Genomic DNA, 19,731 nt, shown 5'->3' with positions numbered 1-19,731 from the left:
ACAAGCAAATAGAGATTAGATGTCACAAAGGGAACAAATCAAAGCTGAAGACGTTCTTACTTCCTGGTTCAGCACATGAAATATGCTGAGGTTCCTGCAGTGGTAAATGTCTGTTTGCTATAATATCTAGCTGCCATCTGTGCCCAATGACAAGCACCCAGACCATAAGGCTCTCTCTGCAGGCAGTGATGCTTCTGAGAGCCAGGATTCCTGTGTTCTTCAATGTCCCACAATGGACCAGAGGTGGCTGCTGCAAGACACAGCTGTGGGACACGCCAAGAAAGCCATTAACTCAATGCAAGGTTATCCTCTGTGTAACTAAATAACGTCAGAGATGGGCGGCAGGATCGCTCTGTGATAGAGAGGGAAGGAGGAAATGTTACCCACGGCCCTTGATTGCTTTTTGTATTGTGTAATAAGGAAGAAAAGTGAAATGTACAATCAAATCATTCCAACTGGAACGACCCCGCTCCCCCCTCCCCACCAGCACAAGATGGCGGCGGGCAGCGAGCGATCACGTGACACTCTCCCCCTCCTTTCCTTCCCTCCCCCTTCTTCCCTTCCCTCCCCCTCCCGTTGGCTGCCGGCGCCGTGATGACGTCATGACACCGGGCGGACCCCGTGACCGGAAGTTGTTGAGGGGGGGGAGGCGGAAGTGAAAGCGGGGAGGTGGTTGGGCCCGATAAAGCCGAGCGAGACGAGCGGGGGAGGCACAGCCAGGATCGGGCGGGCGCTGCGGCCACACGCACCACGGTCAGTACGGGGCTGTGTGGGTGTCTGCCATAGGGTTCGGGGCGGGGGGTGCCGGCTCCGGCCCAGCTGCTGTTACTACAGGGCGGGGGGTGGCCTCTCAGGCCCCTCCCTCCGGCTGGAGGGGCCGCTGGGGCCGGCTGGGTATGGGGGGCGCCGCCTTTGTGCTGGGCCCGGTGCCGCCGTGGCAGCTGCTCGCTCTCAGTGTAATACTGGGCTGTTGTGTCGAGCTGGGGCCGGGATCGGCGCTTCCCCCGGAACAATGGAGCTGAGGGATCCTTAGCAAACGGCTCCTCCGCCCAGAGCCTCGGGCACGGCGCTACCGAGGCCTTCCTTGGGCTGTGAGCTTCTAAAGGCGGGTGTGTGGGTGTCCTCGCTGTCAGAGCCATGCGGTGGTCCATGGAGAAGCAGAGCGCATTGTGTGTGTGGCATGTGGCGTGCTGCGCTATGGGCTCGGAGCTGGGGCTGCCCCCAGTGCTGAGGGTTGGGTGGTCAGATGGTGACTGTGCTTCAGGTGGGATGGAGAGGGCATTGGGTGCTGCTTTAGAGACAAGCGGGCTGCTTAGGGAGCATTTAATGCTGCCAAATGTGAGGCTGGGAGGGCTGGCAGTTATTGCGAAAGGAGCTCTCAGCGTGTGCAAAGCCTGAGTCAGTTCGAAGGAGTGTGGGAATGGATGTTGGAAGTGCTTTTTGTTCGGAGTATAATAAGGTAAATGAAATGATGGATGCATTATTAATGGCTCAGGTATATTGAGGCTAATGAATATAGGAATACTTAATCGTTGTGTTAAAGTGAAATGTGTTTTCTTCCTTGTAAATAGTGGATTTCTTATAGTAGTAAGGCAGCTTAAAAAAATAAGTGCCATAATCTGGAGGAAGAGAGTTAACTGCATCAGAATGAATACATCTTAACCAGTAGCTCTGAGTTCTTTGAGTAAAAGATTGAATTCTCAACACTGTTTTCCTGCAGGCTAAAAATACTTGCTGATAAGCAGAGCTGTTGGGATATGTGTTGGGTTTTTTTATGAGTAAACTGAGAACACATGATAGAACAAAGTCCTCCCAGCTGTAAGCAAGCTGTTCTTTGTTTGATAATTGTGAATTGGAAATGTTAAAGCTTCCAGCACCTGGCTGGCCAGCTCTGAGCTGTGCCTTTTGGTGTGGGCTTGTGCTGGGAAAGTGGGGAGTTACCTGCCAGCTGTGTGTAGTGCTTGGCTGTGATTTCAGGGCTCCCTTGTGGTTGTTCTGTGTGTGATCAGTGGTGGTACTAGTGATGCATGATAGAGGCTGCAGCCTTGCTGTGCTTTCAGATGGGCTGGGCTGCTGAAGTGAATGTACTCTGCACTTAGGAGATAGATTCGAGGTTGTGTTGGGTGGAGCCATTTGAATATTCCTTGTTTAATAATCAGAGCTTCATTGCTGTACTTCTTCAGGAAGAACAAGTATACTTGTCTCTTCCCCCCCCCCCTCCTTGTGACTCTCAACAGCTGACTGAACACATGACTTGCTCTCCATGAACTAATGAACAGGCTCACCATGCCTGAGTCCTTAGAACCCAAAGTAGCTCTAATACTGCCACTTCAAAATGCTGCCCTTTCTTTTGTGCTGTTATGCTAATATTCCTGGTGTAGGAAAACTGTCAGATCTGACCTCTCAATAGGGAAGGCTCTGAAAAATCCACTAGCAGTTTCTTGCTTTCTTAATGTGCAGCATGAGGTATAACTGCTAAGGTCTGAAATTCATTTAATTCAACTTCCTTTTTGTCCGTGGTGTCATGCAGTGGCCAGTGTCCTCAAATACTCTATTAATAGTTCAGCATGGCACACTGAGACTTACACCTTAAAATGGAAAGATGCCAAGGTAAAAGCTTAAATAACTGTTGCAGTGACTGTGTTACAGTCATCCTTTCCTTTCTGCCAAATTCAGTGTATCAGCCGCTACCCAGAGCAGCACAGATGTGTTGTGATGCAGGTGAGTCCTGAATTGTAAATGGAAAGCATACAGACTCTGCTGTTGGATCTCTGCTGTGTGATAATATCTTCCTTTGTTTTCTACCCCAAAACCAACGTCTGTGGGCCAAAAGGTTTAGCAGATTGAATTTCTGAAATGCCTTTTTAAAGCTACTGCTGTTGACTTGGAAGGTCATTTGAATTACCTGTCAGAGCGAATCTCTGGCGAAGCTTGTCCTTGAGGAAACATGACAATTAAGATCAAACCATCTGTGCAAAACTATATATAGATTTGTTTCTAACATGTATGAGTTTTTAGTCTGACTTCTCTGCAAGAACGAGACTAGCTCATGTGGAACTGAACATTTGACTGTAAACTAAACCGCTTGTGCTGGGTGAGGATGTTCTTTCAAATGTTTCATCCAGAGATGGTGCTTGGTACCTGGCCTTAGAATGAAGGCTGTGGAATAAGGCACTGGGATATTTGCATTTTTGGAATGAGCTTATGATTGCCTGGGCTCACAGATGCTTGCAGTCCCTCCTGTTGTAGCATACCAGTTTCTTTAGTAACAGAATTGAACTGTGTTAAGTGAGAGTTTGGTGCTTACCAGTGTTCTCTGCCTCCTGGGCTTCCCCGTGGCTGTGACCTGACCCACTCTGAAGCTCTTATTGCTAGGCCTGCTGGTACTGAGATCCTCTTGGTAGAAGGGGATGTAGATGAAAATGAACTTGGGTGCTGAACTGACTGAGTGCTGGTATGTTTATGCCTTGTATGCTGCTCGTCTGACAGCAATCCAGCATCCTTCAGATACAGAAGCACTTCTTTGCACAGCGTAGTTTTGATAACTGCAGTTTAATTGCCTGTTGGGGTTGAGTTGATTTCCCCCTGCAGCCTTTCCGAATGATCTCCTGCAGTTGTTGTGTGGCAGTCTGCCTTCACACACAGTCAAGTTGTGTTGGATTGTGAAGATAAAAGGTTGCTTTCTGCAGCAATGATCCAAACGTGGGCTCTGCTTCTCAAAACAGGATCGAGCATGGTAGCAAATTGAATGACAATCACTAATACCCCATTTTGCAGTTTTACATTTAACTGCTTTATTAAAAGGCATACTTCCCTTTAAATGTGATTTGAATAAAACTTCCAGATGAGTGTCCAAGGTCAGTGACTCCAGTTGTGCTGTTCAGAAATAGCAGGCAGTGAAGGGATGCTCCTCTATCACGTGGCTGCTGCTATTTTCCAGTATCCTTGTTTCTCCTGCTGCACTCCACAGACTGTAGCATGCTTGAACTCTGTGCATGCTGCTGCATTTTCTGCTTGCTGGAGATCCGCTGTGCTGATGTCATTGTTGCTGTCAGTGCTGCTCCTGTGAGATTGCTCCTCCTCCCGGTGCCGGAGCCAGCACTGCACGCATGAGAAAGCTGTGTCAACACTGCTGTTGCTAACTCACGGTTGGTCAGTGACAGAGGGGAACAAGCTTGGCTGGGCCACAGGAGTGTGTTGACTTGCAGCTGATCTCAAATAGCCTTGACATCTCTCACTGGAAAACCTGTTCTGAGGGCAGGACTGTTCTCACAGGGCAGTGAAGCTTCATGGAAAGTGTGTTGTACTTGAAGTGGATTGAAGTGTAAACTTGTGCCAAGAATCCTATTTGTGTAGTTTGAAAGCTCTAGAGGTAGTGAGTTATTTGCCCTCTTGCTCATCCAGAACTATCACCTGAAGCTGACATTTGTATATGTAACTGTGCATGCTTGAGTTTTAAGCAGGAATTCCTGAAATAAATGGCTAGATCTTTATGTAGTTATTCAAGGAAGACTCTTTTCTGGAGCCTGTCCTAGCTCACTACATGTTGCAGCTTTGATTACTTGGCAGACTAGCTGGACTAGTTATGCAGTGGGTGAAAGTGAAGGCAGATAGCTGCAGCTTGCCTTAGGAGGCTTCATGGCTGTGGAGTGCCTGGACCTCGATTGCTGGGGCTGCCAGTCTTATCTAATGAGTCCTTACCAAACACTGGGTCTCTCTTTGCTGGGAAGCAGCTTGAATAGTAGCCTGCTTGGTGTTCGTCTCCTTCAAGTGGGTTGAGTCACTTGGCTCTGTAGGTTTCTCCTCCACTTGACTCCCAGATATTGATAATGTATCTGAACTGCAATCTGGCACTGTGATAATATTGGCTTGAGCACAAATGGTGAGACAGCTGTAACTAAGGCATCCCCAGCTCTGATCTTCCCTCTAGCAAGAAGATATATTTTACCTGCACTGCCTTCTAAATAACACCACACAAGTCACTTCAGTGAGACTCTTCTGGTCCTTTGTAGAGAATAACTGAGCTGGTAAATATCACAGGAGCTGTGTAAGAGGGAGTAATGTGCAAAGTATGAGTCTGAAACAATCACCACGGTAGGAATTCCTTGTGAGGCATTGACTCAGCTGTCATGGTGAGCTGTTTCTCTCCCATCCTGTGACTGCAGTACTTGTCCTTCCTGCTCAGCAAACTGCGTTAGCATAGTAAGAGCTATTGAGTGTGAGTAGGATCAGGACTGCTGCTCACAGACCTAGGTGTAGTTCTTAGATTGCAGCGTGTCTCTAGAAGTCATCACCTGTCTTTGAGCAGACTCATTCTTGAGATTAAGACTTCCTGAAAGAAGAGGAAGGGTGTTGCTGTTAACACTGGTTTTGTACTTCACATCTGTGCGTTTGGGATTGCATCTCCTATCAGTATCTGTCCTGTCCCACTTATTAGGATCCTGGTGCTAAAGCAGAGCAGCTCTGAGGTGCATAGTCTTGCAGCTATCCTTCATGCCATTGTTTGTGACCCTCGTGCCTGATCCTTTATTGAAGTCTTCTCAGTTACTTGTTTCCTGCCCAGCCTCTAGGAACTGGGGAAACTAGCAGCCAGCATTAGATAAAATGAGGCTTGTTTACCAATGGCAAGGTCTGAGATCTGTGTTTTGTTTACCACTGTGAGGAATATCTAACTCCTTCTGTCTGTGTTTCTAAAACTGAAAGCATGATAGGAATGTGTAAAATCTTAGCAAGCTGGAGACAAAGCTAGAAATTAATCCCAGTAGTTGAAAAATAACATTGGATATGGTGGAGGCTTGACAACTTCTCTGTTTCTTAGTGGCCCGACAAATTGGTCAGTCTTATCTATTAGTTATCGTCTGGATTATAACCCAGCTGCCTCTGTGTCTCGCTAACATGGGAACCGTGCTGGGCGTTCAGTATTCATATAGAGGTTCCTGAAACTTGTTTGGTTCCACTGGTGAGGTGGCTGTGTGCCACCAAACTGGCAGCCCTGGCTGTGCGATCCAGGCTGTATGGGCACCATACCATGTTTCAGTTGTATAAGGTTTATGTAGCTTGCTTTGGCAGGTCTCCATTAAGGATGTTCTTGTACAGGCATGGCAACATGGAAGCTGCACTGCTTTGTGTAGGCAAGGCCCTTAGTCAAGACACATGGCTTACTGCCTAGTGTCTCCCAGCAGCCAGTGAATGTGCTCAGCTCTCCTCCCACATCCTGAGATTGTCTCCCCCAGGGCAGAATAGGGGAAGTTGAGCTCCCTTTAATAAAGGGGGAGGGGTGTTAAAGCAAGCATGCCTGCTCTTGTAACAGCCTTATCCCTGGGGAGGATTGGAGTTAGCTGGGAACTACATGAAATCCTGAGGGATTTGGAGCGCTGCTTCCTCCTAGGAGGTAGGGGCACATCAATATTCATACCTGAGTGGCAGTGTAACTTGAGCCTACAAAAGGAGGGTAAGTGAAATCTTCAGGCTCATGCTTTCAGTCTGTTGGGGCTCTTATGTGTCTTCTCATTCCTGGGAGAAAGATATCCTGTAGCGTAAGGAACCTTTGCCTTGTGGAGGAAGTCTGGGTGAGGTGGACTAAGAAACTTCCTGACTGGGGAACATCCAGCTCTGAGGGAAGCTTTTTATATGGCTTTCTCACGGGGCTGTTTTTGTACAGCCTGAAAACTGCTGCTTCAGCACCTTGTTTTTCTGAGTGTCCTGGACTTGGTGCTGTGTGCTTTAGCACATTGCTGCTTTTGAGGCCTTCTTGTACAGTTGCAATCTCAAAATACCTGCTGCTGGCTGTGAAGATGATGATGTTTGTCCTCTAGCTGCTGATGAGCATAGCAAGCTATCCAGGATGGCTACCCAGCATATCTACTTTTATTGCATGTGTTGTACATCCCTTCCTCAGGCTCAGGGCATTTCTCAGCTGGGAGAGTTTGCTTATGCTGCTATAATCTTAGGAGCAGCAGTGCAGGTAAAGTAATGTTTGTGTAGATGTTGAGAGGTGACCTCCAGACCTTTCCTACTGCTCTTAAGCATGCAGGTGGTCTGACTAAACATGTAGAGACACATCTACCTTTGTACAGTAAGCAAGTGAACTCATGCTTGCTTAGCTCCCACTTTCTGACCATGTAATTAGATCAAAACAGTGCTTCCTCCAGAGCAGGGGGCTGCAGTGATACCTAAACCATGAGGGATCTGTTTCTAAGCTCCGTTTCTGGGCTGTGGAGGTGGAGGCAGGTCCTGCCTTGTTTAGACACTTACTGAGCAGTCACAACTTGGTGGCAGCTCCAGAGTAAGAAACTTGTTCAGTTCTCCCAGCGAATGGAAGGCAACAACAAAACAACTCTGATCTGGACGAGTGCCGGGAGGTGTAACAGGGCTGTGAATCAGTGAGGCTTGGCCTGGAGAACTTGGCTTTGAAAGCTTGGGCTTTGAGCCTGACTAATCATGTGCATCAGTGCCTCTAAGGAATGCTGTGCTTTCCAAATCTGTGCTTGCTGCACTAACAGAGCCCCAGCTGAGCTGGGACCTCAGGGAGAGCTGACCCCTTCTCATGTGCAAGTCCTGTGATTCCACTGCACACATCACTCCTACCAGGCACTGGCAGCATTGCTCCTGCCTTCCCTCTGTCCTCCTGGCTCTGGCCAAACTGGCAGTTGGGTTGTCCTCTTTGGAATTATCAGAGCTCTCGTGTATGGCTGGAGGAGTGTGCACAGGCCTGGCATCACACCGTCCAGCAGCGAGCTCTTGGACCAGCTCAGCTGGCTGCTTGCACCACCTCATACCAGCTGCTTGTGCTGAAGCAGCCGGTTGCACTAAGCTCCATGCTGCATTGCTGAGCTGTGGCCGGCTGCTTCAGCTTGGTTTTGGAGCAGATGTGCTGGAGGCTGCAGCTCCACCCTCAAAACAGGGTGGGAGTTTGCTGCTGCCAGCCCTAGTCAAAAAGCTGATTCCCCTGGGATCTTGAAACATGTTTTAATATTCTGTTTTGATCTGAGCTGTGGTCAGTGCACTAGGAAGCGTGCAAAGCTCTAGGCTTTCTTCAAAAAGGGGAAGCTTTTGCCTTCTGATTCCTTGGTAGGGTTAGAAGATGCTGGACTTGTCAAGTGTATACCTACACTTGACAAGTTGTGATACCTTTTGTGTAAAATGCTGTATCAAATAGTAACCTGTAGTTGAGACTCGGTTCCAAGTTGAGGAACAATTGCTGCTTCTCAGGGCTGGGAAAGGTACCAACTGGACAGACGCTGGCTCTTGACAGAGCTGCAGTGAGCAGCAGGCAGCCGAGCTGCTACTGCTCCTGAGCAGGGAACAATGAGCTGTGAGCTCTTGGCTGGGTACCAGCAGGAGGGAATATGTTGGTTGCAGCAGGAACACAAATGTGTGGGGAAGAAGGAGGTGGAAACCAGTTTTGAGCTGCTGCTGTATCAGTAGCATCTCGAATGTACTCTTCTGTGTAACTGTCACAGGAATATCTTGCCAGCTGCCTTTGCTGTGGGCTTTGCTTTAGCTGGCTGCTTTGCTGTGGTGGATTGGTGAAGCCTGGAAGCACTTCTGACTGTGTGTACTGTGGGAGCCCACTGATCTTGTTCCATAGGAGTCTGTCATCCAGGAAGGTAACCCATGTAAAGCACAGTTCTTATGAGCTCTCTACCTGTGTGACAACTTGCAGCTTAGGCACAAAGCCAGCACAATTCCTCTCTAGATGTGAAACCTTCCTATATGGGAAGTGCTCAGCCAGCTGGAGAGCCTGAGCTATTGGTAGATCTGTCATGGGAGAAGAGCAGGTTACCAGCTCCTGTCATTGCGAGGCTCAGCTTGCTACCAGGACTTGATGTGCTTTTACAGCTGTCCTCATTGTGGGGCTTCTCCATTCATAGAGAGCTTGTTTGGTGAGGGAAAACACACCAGCTTAGGTGCTGTCCCACAGGTTAGATCTACTTCTGGCTCCTTGCTTGAAGACAGCTTAGCATCTCTTAATCCATGTTCGTACAAAAGTAAGAGTCTTTGACTGTCCTCTCAGGAGTTTTCAGCCTTTTTTCCAGCTGAAAGGACAGGGTTGTGGCTCTGGAGAATGCATTAAATTTTAGAGGCTGATCTCCACTTGTCTCAGATAAGCAGCCATGTTGAATTGCTCATGCTGGCACCTGTAGCTTTACATTAGAGGGCGCCTTATTCATGTCCTGCATGAGCAAGTAGATGGAACCGAGCTGTTACAGAACTGTGTTGGTAGGATGTGCTCAGCTCCTGCTTGAGGCCCTGCTACAAGTGGAGACTACTGACATGTCAAGACAGGGTTTCTGGACCACCTGAGCTCTCTACAAGCAGAACTGTGGTCCTGGTCAACTAACTGCAATCACAGACTATGTGCCTTACCAAAATGTGAGGCCTTTCATTGTCTTTGCTTAAAAAGTCTCAGCAGAGCTCATTGTGAGCATGGGGCAGCTGATACAAGCCAGTCTCCTGTTTGATCATGTAAGAACAGGATAAACATCCAGTGAGCCTCTCACTTCAGTGCCTGAAGGTCCAAGCAGATGTCACCTCCCATAGTGCCAAACATCCTTGGAAACTTTCTGGTTCTGGGAAGAAACAGGTTCAGTCTGAGCTGGTTCTGAATCATTTTTCCAGCTTCAATCTCCTTGAAGAAATGCAGAACTCTTCAGAAGGGGAATAAAAATAACTCCTTGGCTATGGAGGCTTAATGCTCTGCAACCTCCCCCACATGAGAAGAGGGAGCAGAGGGAGCATTTCCGTACTGGAAATGTATGTAGCTGCTTTTCAGGACAATTCTTTCTGAATTCCAGATACATGCTGGTATCTTCCATAAAGCTGAGCATTCCCCCCTGCCCATGCCTGGCTATTTCTATACCCAAACTGTTCCTGAGCAACTTAACAGGGTGTTTCTATCACAAGGTCTGCTTCTGTCCCAGTGTAACTAATATAAGAGGTCTGGTGGGCCGCCAGTGTGAGCTCCTACTGTCCTTTGCTTGCACCAACCTAATTAATATTGAAGTGCCTGCACTGTCACCTGACGCATGAATGTCTCTAAGGAATCCTTAACCATCCATTTCTACTCGAGTTGAAACAGCTGTCTTAATATAGCAAATGAAAGGACAATTGTAATGTGCTTTGAAGCGACAAGGGAAGTCTAATTAGATTTGGCACAGGCTTTCTTTGCTCTTGCATCTAGGCAATTGTGTTACAGAGCTTCATCAGACAATTCCTGAGTCTTCTGTTTGGTCAGCTAAGTCAGCAACATGTGCAGATCTGTTGTGAGGATTCTCCCTTACTCCTCTTGCAGGCCAGTCTTACACAGGTGGTAATATTACTGACAGTGAATGTGCTGTTTTAGGCTGAATCTCTTGGGAGTCAACACTCTGGTAATGGCCTCCTTTCTTACAGGGATAGGCATTAAAAATTGAGTGGACAGACTCTTCTCTGCTGTCTGAGAAGGTGCTGCATCATTCCTCTGGCACCAGTAGGGCCAGGAGAGAGGAAGATGCTGACTGGTCTCCCAGCTGATGGAGCTTTGGTTCCTAAACAAGGCTAGATGGCTGTGCTGGTAGGTTGTTATCATCAGTTGTGCAGGTGACCTCCCTACTGGAGACTTGGCACAGTGTAACACAAAACTGTTATCTCAAAGCAGGTCTTAATATTTCTCTTCAGGACTTCTCTGAAAGTGGAAGTGTTTGTTCAGAAATGCTCCTGGGACTGGATGGGAGCCCTGTGTGAGCTCACACAATGCCATCTTAAGGGCTTCTGTGACTCTTGCAGGATGCTGCTCAAGAATAACCGCCTTGTGGTTCACCTGCTTGAGAACCTTGTGGAACCTATGTCTCAGCTTGGCCTAGTGATGTCATGCTTCTTGCAGGTGTAACCAGAAAAATTCCTAATGTGAACTAACTGCCTGATGGATGTACAAACCTGCTCCACCTGTCAGCAGAAGCTGTATTCTTGTTCTCCTGTAGGTTTTTTTTAGTAGCAGTGTTCATCAGAAATGAGATCTAAATAGCTTAGGACATGTATGTAGTTATGTTCCTGGAGTAGTTTAAGCCTTTGGTTTCTTTTGTTAGAGACCCCTGTTAGGATATCAGGGCTTCTTCAATCTCTTTGAGCCTTTAAGATCTCCTTAGGACGAGTCACACCTCTGTTTAGCACAAATAGCAGCTTTAAAGCTGGTGCTGCTGCTGGATACCTGCTCAGCCATGTGGAATGTGATAAGGATCAGGGAAATGGTAAAGTAGTGCTACAGAGATCAACCTGATCTTAAACTAGAGGGCCTTTCTTCCGTGGGAAGGCTCTGGGAAATCAAATGCTTTCTCCAAAACCTGAGATAAGGTCTGCTCTCCAATGGCAGTCTTCTCTGAGAATGGCAAGAAGCAACTCTGGTGTTTCATCCTATGTGTAGGGAGATGGTTATTAAGAGGGGTTGGTCCATCTGCTGACTAGGCTTCAAAGCAGCATCGATCAGGAGTAGTAGAAGGGGTGGGAAGCTCTGAGCAGCGACCTCTGCTGAGGGACAGTGGAGCTGGAGCTCCTCACTGCTTTGTGACCCAAACCAAGCGCTGAGTGGAGGCAGCTCCTGCTGTGCTGTTGCTCACATCTGTTGCATCACCTGGGGTGGAAGTGGGGTGCCTCACCTGACTAGCATTAGGGAAACAGTAATGGCCCTCCACTTTAATGGGGTAGCCAGTAAGCTATGAGAAGAAGGCAGGGCTGGGTTTGATTCATGCTTCCTGTGGCTGTTCAGTGAGCTGCTTCCCAGCTGATGAGACCTGATGGAGCAGCATTCCCTCATTTCATTGTGGACTTCAGACCACGGGGAATTTGGGTGCTAGGGTTCCAGTCTGTTAGTGTTGTAACTCAGGTTGCTGTAAATCCCTTACTGAGCATGAGAGCTAACGCCAGCTTGTCTAAAGCTGCTTTGAATACCAGGAGGCAGTGAGCTTGTAGCAGCTGATGGCAAACGATACTAAAAACACTGGGAGGAAAATAGCAGCAGTACATGCTGTGTTCTGACACAGTCACTTCAGGGTGAGTTGTTTACCCTCAATCCTAAGGAAAACAGGTGACTATCACACTAGACCTGAACCTATACAGATGTTTTTGATGACAGTTCACCATACATAGCTGTCTCTAGGCTGTTCCAAGGCTCTGCTTACTTTTCTTACTCCATCTGGGTCAACTGTGCTGCGCAAGTCCCTGGCTTGACTAGCATTAACATTGCTTTAGCTATGTGCTCTGAAAGCATAGGAAGTGCAATCTGCACAAGAGTTTACATGGATTGTTCTGCCTGCTGCTGTTAATGGGATGAGCTGAAGTGTGGATTTTGGCACAAGCAGAAGGTAGATGGATATTGGGGCTTATTGGTGGCATTCAGTTGGCTGATAGTCAGCTGGGTCCTTGAGCCAAGGTAGCCAGAAAGGAGAGATGTTAATAACAGGAGTAACTGTCCCATGCAGGCTCTGTGGTATCTACTGACAACCATCTAAGGACAGCATGAACTCCCTGGATGGGATGTGGCTGTTTACTCAACAGCCTTTGGCTGTTACTGTCTGAGCAGTGTTTCACATCAATGTGTCACTAGATACATGAGGTGGGTGCAGTCCAAAGGGCACCACTTCCTCCACCAGCAGCAGGACGGCTTCTTCAGCTTATGCAACGTTCCTCAATGGTATGGTCTGAAAGACTGCCCTTCTTTCACTGCTCAAAGCCCGATGGTAAAGGCTTTTTGCAGTTAGACTCTGCATCTGGAAAGAGGCTTCTGCAGCTCAGAGGCTGTTCCCTCCTGCAGCAGCAGGATGAGGTGGGTAGCAGTGATCTTGCAGCCTGGGCTGTTGCCTATCCCAGGGAACGCGTAGGACCAAGCTGCTCAGAAGAGGCACGTATTGATGCTGCTGTCAGAGTGAAGGCTTCCTTAGCTGTGAAAGTTGGGAATAGCTCCTGGGGAGTAGGAGTTATGTAGTAGAATGGATGCACGTTGGTGTGGCAGAACGAGAGTTCTAGGGTAGTCAAGTCCCTGTTTAAGGGATTGATACATGATGCCTGTGTCTCGCTCCAATTTAGGAGTGAGGCAAAGGTTCTTTTGATATGTTATGCCCGGCGTGAGATTAAGAAGAAGAACATTCAAATGTTGATCCGACCAGTTTATTGGAAATAATAGACAATTGAGGGGATGGGGAAGGGAGAGCGACGAATGCCAAAATTAGGGTGATGGGGAAGGGAAAGTAGGCGATAGAAAAAGGTAGAAAAGAGCAAGAATTACATTAAAGCGGGGAATAGTCACCTCATGGATGCAGCAGTGTCCCGTAGCACGTTGTTAACGTTGGTCCGGGGCAAAATAAGTGTAGGGGAGAGCAGCAACGGAGTAGCAGGCCACAGATCGATGAAACGCAGAGAAGATGGTCAGAGTAGCGAGGTCTCAGGAAGTGGAGTCTCGGGCAGCGAGGTCCCTCGGAGCAGAATCTCGAGCAGCAATCCCAGAAGAGATAGTAGGCAGCAGTAGGACAACGGTGGAGGAATCTGAGGTCAGATACCTAGAAAACCTAAAAGGTTCTTCAGCATGCAGGCATCTTCTTCAGCATGCAGGTGCTCACGTAGAGAGGCATCTGATGACAGAAAACCTCCTTGTTTCTGTAGTGAGGCATCTGGTGTCAGAAAGCCTCCAATTCGGGGTTTGTACAGGCCCTTTTTATCCTTCTTTCCAGCCTTCGAGACATTTCAGGACGGCTTGGGTCAGAGTCCTGTGATTTCCTCAGAGATGTCAATCTTCCTTGAAATGGACCAACACGAGAAAGACCACTTAAGGGCCATTGATCAGCATCTTATCTCCCTTTCGTAGCTCCCGGACTTGTCCATCTCCTAAACAAAGGGATTTCTCGAACCTTGGTTCCTGTGTGTCTCAGACAAAGGGAGTCCTGGAACCTTGGCCAGGACTTGCCTGAATTTGTCCATTTCAGCAAACTTTGAGACAGTAAACCAAAAAGCATGGCTTCTCACAGCCTGTGTCAAGGGTTTTCTGAGTTCAACGTAGTGCATCTATAACTGTCTTCTGGCTTGTTTAGCAGCAGAGAGCCTGCAGGAGCTGCTTGGGGAGAGTGAGGAAGCTTTCATAGACCAGGTTGGTACTAGACTGGGGTCTGTGATCTGATGGAGCCTGAGCAACAAAGATTTTCTTTTTGTCCTGTTTATTTTCCTGATGTAAGGAGAGGGGCCTTTCTCCATTGCTAATCTGGGCCTGCTCTAGCTGATACAGTTGCAGCTTCACAGATCTGGAGGAGATCTGGGACCAAGTAACAGTGTAGATCCCTGGAGCGCAACTCTCACTCTTGCTAATGGAATGACCTATTAGTGGCATTCTTACAGCCACACACCTACAAAGAGTGGCTGGATACAATTCATGGTCTGGCAGCAACAGACAATGTTACAAGGCTTGTTACTGGAGTCCTACTCCACCTTCTGGGAAGTTGAGGTGGCAGTAGCTTCCTATCTCTTCTGGAAGACCATGTAGTCTGGCACTAGCTGGCATTGTAATTCAGCATTTCAGCTGTCTTGCGTGGTTATGTCTGCTTCAACCACTGCATCTCCAGGGATTCAGTGTCTTCACAGAGTGCAGCTTTTTCTTCTGCCTTTCACAGACATAAAAGGCCAGGCTCTTCCAGTTGCTGATTCTTTGTTGGCAGTCTGACTTCTCAAACTCCAAGCTTACTGCTTTCTGCCTTAAGGAATACATATGGAATATATGCTGATGGAGTCTCATGATGTTATTTCTCTTCCTTTCTAGTTTAAAAGATGACTTCTAGGAAGAAAGTGTTACTGAAAGTCATCATCCTTGGAGACTCTGGGTAAGTGGGGGGAGCCTTTAAGCTGCCAATCTGATCTGGCTGGAGCAGTGCTGTGATCAGTGGGAGTCTGGATGCACAGCAGGAAGTCGGCACTGCTGGGAGATTTCTTCAGCCCTGGGTATTGTATTATATTATACTACAGCTTGAAGTCCCCACAGTTTAATATCTCAAAGACTTTCTGTAATATTAGACAGGGAAATGAAGTGGGTTGACCGAACTGGACAGCCTCTCTGCAAGGAGGTTAAGTTTGAAGGTGAAATAAGCATTTCAAATAAAAACAAAACAAAAGCCACAAAGTAACAGGCATTTTTGTGACTTTAAACTCTGCCTTTCTCAGAGCTAAAGCTTACGTTGAGCCACCTGCTTAGTTTCTGACTGATCTGCCTGGAGCCTTCCCCTTGAAGTAAGGCTTTACTGCTCTGCTCTCTTGAGCAAGGAGCCTGCTAACTCTTCCAGGTTAGGTGTTTGCTAAGCAGGCTGCAACCTGACTCCCATGAGTTGCACTTATTTATACCACTGTGGCCAGCGAGCTGTTGATCAGGAGAGCTTCTCAGCCTTGAAGGGTGTATGTGAACCCTCTGAGCTGTTTCTCTGAGGAGGCTCTCTGCCTCTGAGCCCCTGTCAGGTGTGTATGCTGCTGCTGTGCTGACATAGCCTTGTTCCTCCAACTGAAGCCACTGGGGCACTTAATCTTGCAAGGCTGCCCTTATAATCACTATGTGATGCATACTCCTTACTGAAGATCAGATTACTGATGGTGAAAGATAGTTTCTCAAGACCTTAAGCCTTCATATTCTTATGTAGCTAATGCTTTTATTCAGCATGTTGCCTCAGCACCTATTGCTTCTTATAGAAGTGGGTGTTTTCCCTTAATTTTTTCCCCTCTTGGACAGGAGGTTATGGCAGAAAGTGAAATATTTTGTTTAGAGTGGTTAATTCAAGCATAGTTGCAAAAACAACCTACTTTGTCTTTTTCCTTTCTGTACAGGGTGGGGAAGACATCGCTCATGAACCAGTATGTGAACAAGAAATTTAGTAACCAGTACAAGGCCACGATAGGTGCAGACTTCCTGACGAAAGAGGTCATGGTGGATGACAGGCTAGTGACAATGCAGGTAAGTGACTCTGGATGGAGGTTGTTTAGACCGTGCTTGTGAGGAAGCATCTGGTCAGTGTAGTTTAGAGCAGTTCAGGGGCTGTTGTACTGCGTGTGAATCCTGCTCACATGAAATTGCTCTTGGCCATAGCTGCTGCTGAGCTTCTTTCACAAAAGCTGGATGTGGGCTGAATGAGGGAAAGCAGAGATCAGTTTGTCTGGGCTCAGTTAATGGCAGCTTTGCCAATGCCCAGTTCAAAACAAACAGCAATGAACTCTTGGTGGAAAGATGCTCTTCCTTAGTGCTCAGGAGCTGAAAAGGGCTGAAAAAGGGCTCCTTAATCTGGTCATACTGATCATATTGTGCTGCCCTTACTCTTGTGGGTATAGTGCCATGTAACCTGCCAGTCTGCTTATGTGTCATCTTGTGCTTTCATCTCCATGGTGAGACTGACAGCAAATCAGCAAAAACCCTGCTGTAGCCAGTAGAGGGGAGTCTGAACTGTCCCAGTGTATCCAAGTGCTGCAGGCAGGCTGCCATCTGATCATAATGGCAGGTCTTGCTTGCTTAGAACTTGCCCTGGCTGGATACAGCAGTGGTGAACGCCATCTTTAGGAGGATGTTTCTGGTCTGTGAAACCTAGTTCCTATGGGGAAAATATCCTGAACCTTCTGATGTTGCTTTTGTCTTGCTAGTGGAGAGTCTTTGAAATAAACACTCTGGTTGTCTGTCTTAGATTAGAACTGGTTTATTTGCCCTGTCTTTTGCTGCAGATATGGGATACAGCAGGCCAAGAACGATTCCAGTCTCTGGGAGTTGCCTTCTATAGGGGAGCAGACTGCTGTGTGCTGGTGTTTGACGTCACGGCCCCTAACACGTTCAAAACCCTCGACAGCTGGAGGGATGAGTTTCTCATTCAGGCCAGTCCAAGGGATCCTGAGAACTTTCCCTTTGTTGTCCTGGGAAACAAGATCGACCTAGAAAACAGACAAGTGAGTATCAAATAAGCCTGTGGAGGAAGTGCTCAGCCATACCTATGCTGCTAGAGCTGGGACTGCTAGGGACAGCTCTGTATCAAGCCTATAGTTGTTGAGAGGTTAGAACTGTGCAGTCTTAGCTCAAGTTGACTGTGAGAGGTCTCTGGCCTTGACTTGGAAACAAGTCTTCTTTCCTCCTGACTGGAGGTGGCAATGCTGCTTATCTGTCTTCCCAGGTCACCACAAAACGGGCACAAGCCTGGTGCTACAGTAAAAACAACATCCCCTACTTTGAAACCAGTGCCAAGGAGGCCATTAACGTGGAACAAGCTTTCCAGACGATTGCACGAAATGCACTTAAACAGGTATGAAGGGGTGGGCTGGTGCCCTCTGCTGGTGCTGGTCCTGTCTGCTGGGCTCAGCCAGTGCAGGGAGCTGGGGAGGTTTGGGCTTTTCCAACAGCTTTCCCTGGCTGAGAATCAATGTTTGTGTGCTAAAAGCTGTGTAGAGAGCTGTGGCACTAATTGTTTCTTCCCTCCCGTTAGGAAACCGAAGTGGAGCTTTACAACGAATTCCCTGAACCCATCAAACTAGACAAGAACGACCGAGTGAAGGCTTCTGCAGAGAGCTGCAGCTGCTGAGGGAAGAGGGGAGGGGTTGAGCACAGTCCTTCACAAACAAATATCACACTTAGGCCTTCAAACACACAGCCCCTCTTCTGTGGTTTAAAAACAAAAGTTAAAAAGAATTCCATCTCCAGCTGCCAAAATCCACTCATCTCCCATGAGCATCTGAGAGCCCAGCACTTCAGAGCTCACATCCCCCCCCCCGCACCATCCACATCACACTTCATGGTAACAGACCTTTCTCTTAGTTTAAAATGGAAATTCTTCTGTATGTTTGGAACTGAATCTAATTCCAGGTGTCCGATGGAGAGAAACTGTTTACAGGTAAATCTGTGTAACAAGTTACATACATTTTTAACTGTCTTGTGTTTTCCCCTGTGAAGGCTGCAACTGGAAAGGCTGATTACACATAGTTCAACGCAAGCTCAGCACTCGGTCTAACTAGGTTGAGTTTTGTATGTATCTCTGTTAATGCTTGTTACTTTTAACTAATCAGATCTTTTTACGGTATCCATGTATTATGTAATGCTTCTTTAGGAGAAATCTTATAGTACATGTTAATATATGCAACCAATTAAAAATGTATAAATTAGTGTAAAATTCCTGGATTACATGTTCAAGTACCGAAACACAGATTGTGTAGAGAGTGAGGAGGACACTTGTGAACTGTGGTGTGCTAGAGACACAGAGTCCAGATAGAGGCAGTATTCTGTACAGTAGAGATGAACTATGTAAGTCGTCTTGTTCTGAGTCCAAAAGGCTTCATCTTCTGGAAAAATCTGTCTGGCTACCTTGTATCTAAATTCTCAGATTTGCATAACAGCATTGACATGACATGCACACTGGATTATTGGGTTGAAAATTAAATACAGCTATGAAACGACCTCACTGTTCACCTCCCCTCCTGCTTAACTCCTAATGGCCCGGAGCGAGTATGAGAAGGAGCTGGGGTGCTCCGGTGGCTCTTTGTGCTGTGGAAGGAGCTTCTCTCCCACCTGGGCTGGGGTAGCTGTTTCTGAATGATTGAACCTGGACGATGGATCTTCCCTTTCTTCTTACTGACTGCTAATCTGGATTTTTTGGTATGGGAGAAACTTGGCAATCTAAGTCCCTTTTCTCTTTCTTCCTTTCTTCCTGGTATTTGTTCTTGCGTTTGTAGCTTGCTTAAATGGAGCCCCTCTACCTGTTTTCCAGAGGTCTACATTCTAGTACGTAGGCTGAGCTCTTATGTAAAGAGACAAACATGATGCCAATAAACTAAACGAGAACGAACTTCCCTGTTTACTTCTGTTTCTGACTCTGTTTTTCCTTCACTAACAAGCTTCATTACTCCTGCTTTCTCACCTATTCACTGAGCTGATTCCTACTCATTTGTGCTGCTTTCATGCTATAAGGTTGTTGCCTTTAATAGGGGCTGGGCAGGCACTGTTGAGTTGGGTGACCCCAGAGAGCTGAGTAGAGCTCCCTGAGGCTTGTATTTCCTGGGTGCTGGGTATGACTCTTGCTCTTGTTATACTACTTGCACTCAGGGCTGTTTCCATCGCTTCTGTGCCTGCAGCAACACAGAAAGCAAAGAGAAATGAGGCCAGTTATTTCAAGGGACTTCTAACATCCTTTGTGCTCTGTATCCTACTTTATGACTTTATCCTCGTGCAGTTTTCTCTTGCTTGACTGGCTTTTGCTGTCCACGTAGATTTCAAACAACTGCTCTCCAATAGCACAGTGTCCTGGCAGACCTGCTTTCTTATCTGCATCTTTCTGAAGAATTCCATCCTTTGCCATTGAGAGCATCACCTCAAGCTGTTGTAGGATGATGCTGGCTGGGCTGATGGTCCCTGCAGGCCACGTTGTGTTTAGGGGAAGCATCAGCCCTGTCCCAATGCACCTGCAGCCCACAACGGCCCCAACCACAGCAGCCAGGTGTGCACACAGCAGGGCTGCACCTGGGGAAATGAGGGCACATAAAGCTCCTGGGGTATGTGGAAATGGGTTTATCTAAATGTCTTTGTGTTTGTTTGACATACATTGATGCGTCTACACAAACTTAACATGTATATATATTGTGTGGGTAAATATATATGCATTCACATGGGGCTACATGAACTTAGAGAGCCATAGAGCAGGAGCTGGAGGGCTCTCAAGGGCACACAGAAGCCCACAGGTCCCTGTGTGTGTTAGAGGTGCTTGTTTATGT

General features: G+C 47.4%; 1 protein-coding gene across 1 annotated transcript; it reads left to right on the top strand.

The window, feature by feature from the left end:
• Positions 1 to 621: 621 nt before the first annotated feature.
• RAB7A (RAB7A, member RAS oncogene family) lies at positions 622 to 18,809 on the top strand. Its single transcript, XM_015875077.2, has 6 exons — positions 622 to 753; positions 14,777 to 14,837; positions 15,826 to 15,952; positions 16,708 to 16,926; positions 17,148 to 17,276; positions 17,457 to 18,809. The coding sequence occupies exons 2-6, from the start codon at positions 14,785 to 14,787 to the stop codon at positions 17,550 to 17,552; spliced, it is 624 nt and encodes a 207-aa protein (XP_015730563.1). The 5' UTR covers positions 622 to 753; positions 14,777 to 14,784; the 3' UTR covers positions 17,553 to 18,809.
• The last annotated feature ends 922 nt before the right edge of the window (positions 18,810 to 19,731 follow it).

This window comes from Coturnix japonica, chromosome 12 (genome assembly GCF_001577835.2).
Source record: "Coturnix japonica isolate 7356 chromosome 12, Coturnix japonica 2.1, whole genome shotgun sequence".
Classification (NCBI taxonomy): Eukaryota; Metazoa; Chordata; class Aves; order Galliformes; family Phasianidae; genus Coturnix; species Coturnix japonica.
Note: the sequence above shows the minus strand (reverse complement) of the source record. Positions and strands in the feature narration are given on the sequence as shown.